General features: G+C 48.9%; 1 protein-coding gene across 1 annotated transcript in view; it reads right to left on the reverse strand.

The window, feature by feature from the left end:
* The window catches only part of GLMN (glomulin, FKBP associated protein), an 82601-nt gene that overhangs the window by 47290 nt on the left and 23300 nt on the right, over positions 1-12011 (reverse strand). Inside the window, exons 5-7 of the mRNA XM_075322325.1 lie at positions 6806-6925; positions 4377-4485; positions 3139-3385 (exon numbers count right to left, since the gene is read on the reverse strand). Coding sequence (XP_075178440.1) covers positions 3139-3385; positions 4377-4485; positions 6806-6925 — 476 coding nt within the window. The remainder of the gene's footprint in view (positions 1-3138; positions 3386-4376; positions 4486-6805; positions 6926-12011) is intronic.

The raw sequence follows: 12011 nt of genomic DNA on the forward strand, positions 1-12011 counted from the left end.
CATAGTCAGAGACAGAAGAGAAGGGGATCTGGTGCCGCCCTGATGGTTGACATATGCCACCGTCACCCTGTTGTCCGAAAGGATCCGAACATGGCGACCTCTCAAGAAGGGGAGGAACCCCTCCAGTGCCTTGAGAACCGCCATGAGCTCCCTGTAGTTGGAGGACTGTCTGACCAACTGGGCGTCCCAGGAACCCTGGAGCACCCGTTGGCGTAGATGGGCACCCCATCCCCAATGGCTGGCATCTGTGACTATTGTGTCCGTGACCGGGGAAAACCAAGGAACCCCCATCCGGAGGTGAGAGGGGTCCTGCCACCAACCCAGGGAGCGCAGGGTGTCTGCAGACAGGGTCAACTGTTTCTCCAAACAGCCTCCAAACCGTCTCTGAAACTGAAGGACCTCCATCTGGAGGATTCTGGAATGCAGTTGGGCCCACCACACTCCGGGTAATCAGGACAGGAAACCAAACTGATGTGGAGGAGAGGTACCGCCTTTTTATCAGTGGGTTTCCTGTCCTGATGTGGGCGGATCCTATCTCTCATGTGGTGCTGTCATGGGCGGCAGGGAAAATATATATATATATATATATATATATATATATATATATATATATATATATATATATATATATATATATATATATATATATATATATATATATATATATATATATATATATATATATATATATATATATATATATATATATATATATATAAAATATATATATTATATATATATATATATATATATATATAAAGCAAGAAGGCCTGCGGAGACACCATCACATGTTTCTCAACACTGGCAGGAAACTAGCCAGGTCTTTCCCCGGGAAGGAACAACCACGGGAAGGGCAGTCTCCAGTCAAGGAGACCACCTATGCCAAACATGGTATCCATCCACAGACAGCAGTTTCGGGGTATTTGCCCCTCATCAGTGTGGAGTAGGAATCTGGCTAGTGGGAGCATTGCCTAGTAAAGACTATGTGAGCAGGGATGGTTGACCTTAGGGAGATCAACATCCACCACTGCGGAGACACCATCACGTTTCTCAACGCAGTGATTCTAGAGCAAGGCCCCCTGGGAAATATTCAAAGCAAGAAAGCCTGGGCAGTCTCCAGTCAAGGTGTGTGTGTTTTGGGGGAAGGTGTGCACCCCCCCCATCGTGCTCCATCCCCCATGCTGCGCACCCCCCATCGTGCTCCATCCCCCATGCTGCGCACCCCCCATCGTGCTCCATCCCCCATGCTGCACACCCCCCATTGTGCTCCATCCCCCATGCTGCGCACCCCCCATCATGCTCCACAGTCACACATCAGACAGTATACACTCAGACCCCACTTCTGCCTGTGCCCTCCGGTGTGCGGTCCCAGCAGCTGTGCTGCACGCAGTGCTCCTCTGCCTTCTGCCGACACGCACACACCCGATCGCATACACGCACACACACATTGACGATATTGCACATACGCGCTCACACTCACAACATCCGTAGATACCACATGCTCCCGGCCATGTGATCCTCCGGCAGGTCCTGGAAGGTCACTGCACGCACAGTATAGCCGCCGAGAAGCAAGCGATATCACGAAGTTGTGAGTGTGTGGATGCGATCTGATGTGTGTGAGTGTGATCTGATGTGTGTGTGTGTGTCTGTTCTTATGTGTGTGCGTGTGTTCCGCCACTGCAGGACCTTGATGCGCTCACCTGGGAGCCGGTGTACGCTGGTAACCATGCTACACAATATTACTCGATGTGTACCATGGTTACCAGCGTACCCCGCCCCCCGCTCGCACGGGAGCCCACACCAGCGTACATCGGCAACCCCAGCAATGCGAGGGTATGTGTCGGCTGGGTTGCCGGCGTACGCTGATGTGGGCTCCCGGGGGTACAGCACTCACCTGGGAGTCGGGGCTCCGTGTCGGTTCGGGGAATGCGTGCGGGGGGCGGGCCAGAGCGAGCGTGCAATGCGTGCGGGGGGCGGGACCAGAGTAAGCGTGCAATGCGTGAGGGGGGCGGGGCGTGGCCGAGTTGCCAATGCGTGCAGGGGGCCGGGGCGAGCGGCCAATCCGTGTGGGGGGCGGAGCCGAGGCGAGCGGCCAATGAGACGCTTGTCGCGGTAAGGACAGAATTTTGGAGCAAGACAGACAGACACAATAAGGCAAAATATATTTATGTAGATCGATATGTAGATCGATATGTAGATCGATATGTAGATCGATAAACATCGATTGAGGTCATCACAGGACCTGCCGAAGCACATTTGTGCGAAACGGCGTGCTGTCGTCCTCATCCCACTGCTTCTCCCCACCTCCCTCCACTCCTGATGTATCTGAACTGCGTTCAAGATTAAATTGTGAACACTATTTTAAATACCTCATTACCCAGAAGTCCATAAAAGATAACAATTAAATACCATAAATGTTTATTATCAGGTTGAGCAGTTTTTCATATACTAGTATGAATCCATGCTTGGACTTTGAGTTGAGAAACACTGGTCCGGTGTGACTATTCTCCATTATACTTGCCCTACATAGTGAAATGATGGATTTTAAATAGTGATTAATAAAGTATCTATTTTTTAATTGAAGTAGTAATTTTGTGAATATACACCTATCATTCGCTTGATTGTGCATTTTTGCTCTTGTTGGATTGAGTGGCTGGCTCCCACCCTTCTCTCTGCGTACAGATCCTAACAGGCCTTATCCCACTACATCTACTAATACTGGTTAGCTGGCCATTTTTTCTATTTTTGTCACTAATCATAAAAGATACAAGGGATGCCACATGTATTCTGAAAGTCACAGTGCTCTGGTCTGGAAACCACAGACTATAGACGTGGACACTGGACCGAGGTCCTGGGAATCTTTTGGCTCAACTTTACTTGGAATGCTTAATTATGGACTGAACTCCCCCCACTGCTCCCCTGTTTATTAAAGCGTCCTCCTTTTATAGTGTAAGATTTTTGGAATGTTATTACCTCTTTGTGTAGTTGCGATGTTACTGCAATTGATTATTTTTCACTTGTTTTTAATTATCAAAATACAGGAGTACAAACATTTTTTTCTTCCGCTGCTTTTTTTCCCCCTTCTTTTCTGTTTACATTTCATTCTTTTTTAAATTGTGACGTTAAATCCATACTTACAATGTCAGCAGTTCTTTCCGCATCTCCAGCATATCTGGTTCTTTAGAAAGGTCTGTGCACTGTGAGACCATATTGATGAAAGGCTGGGCAAACTGGACCAATGCCAGACAGCACTGACACAGCAAATGCTTGTCCTCCTGCATCTGTCCTGTGGTGTATGGCACCGGCAGAACCGAGATCCGGGAATGGAGAGTGGCTAGAGAGAGACCCACCGAGTAGGATTTCCTGTTTCCAAGTTTCAGTAGGACTTAAAAAAAAAACCAACAAAAAAAAAATTAAAATATTAGGATAATGTCTAATAGGACAAGTATAAAAGGGCAAAATATGCAAACTTTTAGAAGTCTTGTAGAAGCCACTTGTGCCCACTGGCAATGCTTAGTACTGCAGCTCTGTTCCATCGCTTCTCAAACAACTTTAGGTGAAACCAGGAGAAGAAAAGTGTGAGGATAGAGATTTGGGAGCAAATCAGTTGGCACTAGGTATAAGCAAGCACTTCTATGCTCGCTACTCGTAACTAGTGATGAGCGAGCACTACCATGCTCGGGTGCTCATAACAAGCAGTTGGATGCTGGGACGGGCTCCAGTCAAATAGGAGGCATTTATCTGGAAAATCGTTGTGAAAAGTGCTTGAGTTCTCTATTGATTTCGCTTATACTTTGTACACAAGTCGCACCCATCTGAGCATCCAACTGCTCATCAAGAATACTGAGCACCCAAGCATGGTAGTGCTCGCTCATCACTAGCTACAAGTACCGAGCACCAGAGCATGGTAGTGCTTGCTCATCACTAGGGGAGAGTACCGAGCACCTGAGCATGGTAGTGCTTGCTCATCACTAGGGGAGAGTAGCGAGCACCCGAGCATGGTAGTGCTCTCTCATCACTAGGGAAGAGTACCGAGCACCTGAGCATGGTAGTGCCCGCTCATCGCTAGTGGAGAGTACCGAGCACCTGAGCATGGTAGTGCTCACTCATCTCTAGTTACGAGTACTGAGCACCTGAGCATGGTAGTGCTTGCTCATCACTAGGGGAGAGTAACGAGCATGGTCCCTCTAGTTTGGGCAGCAAAGTAAAATGTTCCTTTAAAACTAAACACGCCGATTCCCCCCCCCCCCCCCCAACATCTGCCATCAGATGGACAGTGAGAACAACTTTTATCCAACAGCGCAAAAAACAATTACACTAGTGAGATTCCCGTTAACATTTCTTCTGCTTTCTATAAATATATTGTCATACATTACCTATCTGTAGCGGCTGAAGAAGAGGCAAAGTGATCCGACCTATTTGATCTCCCGCGGCCTCATCAATCTGCTCAAGGATTCCCAACAAGATCTCTTTTGGATTACACAGCTGTGATAACAGAAGAATTACAGACGCAAACTTAAGCCATATACTAGAAATGTATATAATATACTAAATATTGCTAAAAATATCAGTAATTAAGAGGCCATCCTCGCTGCCCTCAATAAGCGGCTGTCTATTGTATACAGCTCACCTAATGTGGTCCAGCATTGACTCTGGGGGCCGAATACATGTGGCTTCGCCTCATTGGCTACTAATTTCATAAGGGCCTTTCAGGATAACTGAGGAGTGAGAAGCCGGTGCACGCCAGATGGTGCCGATTACAATCACCATCAACTCTGGCTTTACTCTGTTACGCCCCATTTCTATTGCCTACCGCTTATAAATATTCATTTTATAATTAAACCGGTGGTCCCCTTTCAGAAAATCAGAGTCCCCGGCTGCAGTTTGGTATAAAAAAAAACAAAACAAAACCCCCCAAACAAAAAAAAAAAACAACAAAAAAACCACACACAAAACAAACCTTGCTTTATTAATCATCCAAGAGTCCAGTGCAGAGTCTTCACCACTACTCCTGATGTCCGATTTTGCCAGCAGGGTTGACGTCATATCGTCAACACTGCAACCCAATCACTGAGCTCAGCCCTTCTGAGCGGGGAGTTTGGTCTACACAGGCAGAGCCAGTAAGCCCACCGCTTGGCAGCAGCCAATGCCACCGAAAAAAGGGTCGGAGGCTCCGCACCGGACTTATGCCTACTTTACATGTGTCGATTTCTCGTGCGATCGCATTTGCGATTGCACCCGCCCCCATCGTTTGTGCGGCACGGGCAATTTCTTGCCCGTGTCGCACAATGTTGTAACCCCCCGCCACACGTACTTACCTTCCAAACGACCTTGCTGTGGGCGGCGAACATCCTCTTCCTGAAGTGGGAGGGACGTTCGGTGTCACAGCGACGTCACAGCGGCCGCCCAATAGAAGCGGAGAGGCGGAGATGAACGGACGTAAACATCCCGCCTGCCTCCTTCCTTCCGCATTGCCGGCGGCAGCAGGTAAGCTGCAGTTAATCGTTCCCGGGGTGTCACACGGAGCGATGTGTGCTGCCTCAGGAACAATGAACAACTGGACGTTCGATTTTTTTGAAAATGAGCGACGTGTCAACAATGAACGAGAAGGTGAGTATTTCTGCTCGTTCACAGTCGCACGTAGCTGTCACACGCTACGATATCACCAACAATGCCGGATGTGCGTCACCAATGACGTGACCCCGCCGACATCTCATTAGATATATCGTAGCATGTAAAGCCTGCTTTAGACTATGTGTAAAGTATTTTTTTTTTTTTTTTTTAAGAAAAAAACTACACCAGGAGACCAAGATATTCTCAAAGGGTACAAGCCCTGCATGCAACCTCAGATCCTCACAAGATCTACCGTACTTTTCTACTCCCCTCTTATCCCCTCTTCCCACAATCGCATACAGGATTTCTGCAATGCCTCCCCCATACTCTGGAATACTCTGCCCGAACACATCGGACTCTCACCAACCGTGAAAACCTTCAAAAAGGAACCTGAAGACCAACCTCTTCCAACAAGCCTACAAACTGCCGTAACCCTTAGTCCACCATACCACTGCACAACCAGCTCTGTCCTCACCTCCTTTATCCTCACCCATCCCTTGTAGACTGTGAGCCCTTGCAGGCAGGGTCCTCTCTCCTCCTGTACCAGTCTGTTTTTGTAATGTTCACAATTATTGTACTTGTTATTTTATGTATACCATATTCACTTTTAAAGCACCAAGGAATAAATGGCGCTATAATAATAAATAACCATTTCCAATTAGAAGACAATGCAACCGGTTAAAGGTAGAGTTTGATCAAATTGACAGGGCCCATCCGCCAATGACAAGGCGAGCACAGAGCCTTGTTGCTGGCAGACGAGCTCATACAATTTAATCAAACCCTACTCAAACTATCGTATTAATATAGTCTATATAGCAGTTTGAGGTCACATACCTTAGTGCACACAGGGTGAGGTTGAGATGTCATTACTTTCAAGTATTTTTCAAAAGAATATCTGTAAACCTTTAGAAATACAAATCATTCATCGACCCCCACAGAACTCCTAAATCACAAAGCCGATGACCGATCATAGTTATTTCCTTCAGATATTCCAGACTCAGATGTAAAAAAGAATATGTAGCACGGTGCAGGCATTATGCAAATGGGGAATAACCATCTATCTACTTTTCTGGGATTTTTGAAGGAAGTTCTGACAAGTACTGTATATTAATTCTGGTTTCTTGGTCACGCTGAACAATGGAATTCGAACACTTCAAATGCGTATGATTGCCAATGAAGAGCCAAGACTCGCCTGTATTAAGCCATGGAGCATCTGTAAGCAGTCGCTCTCTCTCTCACTTCTGAGCCCACGTTTCTGCATACACTGGGTAATGGGTCCGATGAGATTCCAGCCCATGTGCCTCATGAGGACCTGCAACAATGGAGGAAAGGTCATTTTTATTCACTAGTCTGTCCTGTAGATAAAAGTTTTGGGTCATATATAGTAAAATCCAGCTCACCACTACTGTTGTCCACCTTTTGTTTCGAGCTCGGACATTGGCTCTGCCATGGCCTAGTTAATGAGCGAGACCAGATGGTCCAGCCCAAATCAACAACTTCTTTTTTATTTGAAAAATTCTTATACACAGGACAAAGTATTTACACGAAAAGAAGGGAATTTTGTTTACTTACCGTAAATTCCTTTTCTTCTAGCTCCAATTGGGAGACCCAGACAATTGGGTGTATAGCTACTGCCTCCGGAGGCCGCACAAAGTACTACACTTAAAAGTGTAAGGCCCCTCCCCTTCTGGCTATACACCCTCCCGTAGGAGTACGGATTCCTCAGTTTTAGTACCAAAGCAAGAAGGAGGAAAGCCAATAACAGTTTCAAAAAACAAATTCAATCCGATAACAAGATCGGAGAACTTAAGAAACAACATGAACAACATGTGCACCCGAAAAACGAAACCCTAAGAACAATAGGGCGGGTGCTGGGTCTCCCAATTGGAGCTAGAAGAAAAGGAATTTACGGTAAGTAAACAAAATTCCCTTCTTCTTTTTCGCTCCTAATTGGGAGACCCAGACAATTGGGACGTCCAAAAGCAGTCCCTGGGTGGGTAAAAAGATACCTCGTGATCGGGCTGTCAGGCAGCCCTTTCCTACAGGTGGGCCACCGCCGCCTGAAGGACCTGTCTACCTAGGCTGGCATCTGCCGAAGCGTAGGTATGCACTTGATAGTGTTTGGTAAACGTGTGCAGACTCGACCAGGTAGCCGCCAGGCACACCTGCTGAGCCGTAGCCTGATGCCGCAATGCCCAGGACGCACCCACGGCTCTGGTAGAATGGGCCTTCAGTCCAGATGGAATCGGAAGCCCAGCAGAACGGTATGTGTGAAGAATTGGTTCCTTGATCCACCGCGCCAGGGTGGATTTGGAAGCTTGCGAACCCTTATGCTGACCAGCGACTAGGACAAAGAGCGCATCAGAACGGCGCATAGGCGCCGTGCGAGAAATGTAAATCCTGAGTGCTCTCACCAGGTCCAACAGATGTAAACCTTTTTCAAATTGGTGAACTGGATGCGGACACAAAGATGGCAAAGTGATATCCTGATTGAGATGAAAGGAAGAAACCACCTTGGGAGAAAACTCTGGAATTGGACGCAGTACTACCTTGTCTTGGTGAAACACCAGGAAGGGAGATTTGCAAGATAACGCCGCTAGCTCGGACACTCTACGAAGAGACGTGACCGCCACAAGAAAAACCATTTTTTGTGAAAGCCGAGAAAGGGAAACCTCTTTCAAAGGCTCGAAAGGCGGCTTCTGGAGAGTAATGAGAACCTTGTTTAGATCCCAGGGTTCCAATGGCCGTCTGTAAGGAGGAACGATATGACAAACTCCTTGGAGAAACGTGCGTACTTTAGAAAGCCGTGCCAAGCGCTTCTGAAAGAATACGGATAGCGCGGAGACTTGACCCTTAAGAGAGCTAAGCGACAAACCTTTTTCCAACCCAGACTGCAGGAAGGAAAGAAAAATTGGCAATGCAAATGGCCAGGGAGAAACCCTCTGAGCCGAGCACCAAGCTAAGAATATCTTCCACGTTCTGTGATAGATCTTAGCTGAGGATGGTTTTCTAGCCTGTCTCATCGTGGCAACTACTTCATGAGATAAACCTGAGGCCGCTAGGATCCAGGACTCAATGGCCACACAGTCAGGTTCAGGGCCGCAGAATTCAGATGGAAAAACGGCCCTTGAGACAGCAAATCTGGACGGTCTGGTAGTGCCCATGGTTGGCCTACCGTGAGATGCCACAGATCCGGGTACCACGACCTTCTTGGCCAGTCTGGAGCGACGAGAATGGCTCGATGGCAGTCGGACCTGATTTTCCGGAGAACTCTGGGCAACAATGCTAGAGGTGGGAACACATAGGGTAGTCGGAATTGCGACCAATCCTGAACCAAGGCGTCTGCCGCCAGCGCTCGGTGATCGTGAGACCGTGCCATGAAAACTGGGACCTTGTTGTTGTGCCGTGACGCCATCAGATCGACGTCCGGCGTCCCCCAGCGGCAACAGATCTGCTGAAACACGTCCGGGTGAAGGGACCATTCCCCTGCGTCCATGCCCTGGCGACTGAGAAAGTCTGCTTCCCAGTTTTCCACGCCTGGGATGTGAACTGCGGATATGGTGGACGCTTTGCTTTCCACCCACGTCAAAATCTGCCGGACTTCTTGAAAGGCTTGGCGACTGCGTGTTCCCCCTTGGTGGTTGATGTACGCCACCGCCGTGGAATTGTCCGACTGAATCCGAATCTGCTTGCCTTCCAGCCATTGTTGGAAGGCTCGCAGAGCAAGATAGACTGCTCTGATTTCCAGAACATTGATCTGCAGGGTGGACTCTTCCTGAGTCCACGTCCCCTGAGCCCTGTGGTGGAGAAACACCGCTCCCCACCCTGATAGGCTCGCATCCGTCGTGACCACTGCCCAGGATGGGGGTAGGAACGACTTTCCCTGTGACAATGAGGTGGGGAGAAGCCACCAACGCAGAGAGTCCTTGGCAGTCTGAGAGAGGGAGACAGTCCTGTCGAGGGACGTCGATTTCCCATCCCATTGGCGTAGAATGTCCCATTGTAGAGGGCGCAGATGAAACTGCGCGAACGGGACCGCCTCCATTGCTGCTACCATCTTTCCTAGGAAATGCATGAGGCGCCTCAGTGAGTGCGACTGGCTCTGAAGGAGAGATTGCACTCCTGTCCGTAGCGAACACTGCTTGTCCAGTGGAAGCTTCACTATCGCTGAGAGAGTATGAAACTCCATGCCAAGATAAGTCAGTGATTGGGTCGGGGTTAGATGAGACTTTGGAAAGTTGATAATCCACCCGAAACTCTGGAGAGTGTCTAGTGCCACTTTCAGACTGTGTTGGCATGCCTCTTGAGAGGGTGCCTTTATAAGCAGGTCGTCTAGATACGGGATGACCGAGTGACCTTGCGAGTGCAGGACAGCTACTACTGCTGCCATGACCTTGGTGAAGACCCGGGGGGCTGTTGCCAGACCGAAAGGTAACGCTACGAACTGCAGGTGTTCGTCGTGTATGACGAAGCGTAGGAAACGCTGATGCTCTGGCGCAATCGGCACGTGGAGATACGCATCTTTGATGTCTATTGATGCTAGAAAATCTCCTTGAGACATTGAGGCTATGACGGAGCGTAGGGATTCCATCCGGAACCTCCTGACTTTTACGTGTCTGTTGAGCAACTTTAGATCCAGGACGGGTCGATACGATCCGTCCTTTTTTGGGACCACAAACAGATTGGAGTAAAAACCGTGACCTTGGTCCTGAAGAGGGACGGAGGTCACCACTCCTTCCGCCTTTAGAGCGGCCACTGCCTGCAACAGAGCATCGGCTCGGTCTGGTGGTGGAGAAGTTCTGAAGAAACGAGTTGGCGGACGAGAACTGAACTCTATCCTGTACCCGTGAGACAGAATATCCCTCACCCAACGGTCTTTGACGCGTGACAGCCAAATGTCGCCAAAGTGGGAAAGCCTCCCACCGACCGAGGGTGTGGGAATCGGAGACTGCAAGTCAGGAGGACGCCGTCTTGGCAACGGTTCCTCCGGCTGTCTTTTTTGGGCGTGACTGAGACCTCCAAGAATCTGAGCGTCTCTGATCTTTTTGAGTCTTTTTTGACGAGGAAAATTGGGACCTGCCCGGTCCTCGAAAGGACCGATAACCAGACTGACCCCTCCTCTGTTGGGGTTTGTTTTGTCTGTGTTGCGGTAAGGATGAGTCCTTACCCTTGGAGTGTTTGATGATTTCATCCAAACGCTCTCCAAACAATCGGTCACGAGAAAAAGGCAAATTGGTTAAGCACTTCTTGGAATGAGAATCTGCCTTCCAATGTCTCAACCACAGGGCCCTACGCAAAACAACGGAGTTGGCTGACGCCACTGCCGTACGGCTTGTAGCGTCAAGAACAGCATTAATCGCGTACGACGCGAATGCCGCCATTTGCGAGGTCAATGGTGCTACCTGCGGGGCAAATGCACGTGTGACTGAGTCGACTTGCACAAGCCCGGCTGAGATAGCTTGGAGTGCCCATACGGCAGCAAAAGATGGCGCTAACGACGCTCCAATAGCTTCATAGATGGATTTCAGCCAGAGCTCCATCTACCTGTCAGTGGCATCTTTAAGTGCCGCTCCATCTTCAACTGCAACCAAGGATCTAGCTGCAAGCCTGGAAATTGGAGGATCCACTTTTGGACACTGGGTCCAACCCTTGACCACCTCAGGGGGAAAAGGATAGCGTGTATCTTTAAGCCGTTTAGAAAAACGCCTTTCCGGATAAGCGTGGGGTTTCTGGATTGCGTCTCTAAAGTCAGCGTGGTCCAGAAAAGTGCTTAATGTACGCTTGGGATATCTGAAATGGATTCTCTCATGCTGCGAAGCTGACTCCTCTACAAGAGGAGCTGGTGGAGAAATATTTAACATCTTATTGATGGATGCTATAAGATCATTAACTATGGCGTCACCATCTGGTGTATCTAGATTGAGAGCGGTCCCAGGATCAGAATCCTGATCAGTTACGTCCGCCTCATCACCCATAGATTCATCTCGCTGGGATCCTGACCATTGAGATGAATGTGAAGGCCCCTCATAGCGAGCCCGCTTAGGTTGCCTGGGACCATCGTCCGAGTCAGAGTCTTCACCCTGAGGTGTATGTGCCCGTCCCGGAGCTTGGAAGTAATTCAGCTGAGGGGGACCAGGGGGCAATGATTGCACAGTGTCCGTGGCCTGAAGTACAGGCCTAGCCCGCAATGTGTCAAGAATTTGTGACATAGTGAGAGACATTCTGTCAGCAAAAGCTGTAAACTCAGTTCCTGTCACTTGGACAGCATTCACAGGTGGTACACCCTGGGTCACGTCCAGCAGAGGTCCCGGCTGTGCAAGTGCCACAGGGGCCGAGCACTGCACACAATGGGGGTCATTGGAGCCTGCCGGTAGAAAAGTCCCACATGCGGTACAGGA

Source organism: Anomaloglossus baeobatrachus, chromosome 8, assembly GCF_048569485.1.
Source record: "Anomaloglossus baeobatrachus isolate aAnoBae1 chromosome 8, aAnoBae1.hap1, whole genome shotgun sequence".
Classification (NCBI taxonomy): domain Eukaryota; kingdom Metazoa; phylum Chordata; class Amphibia; order Anura; family Aromobatidae; genus Anomaloglossus; species Anomaloglossus baeobatrachus.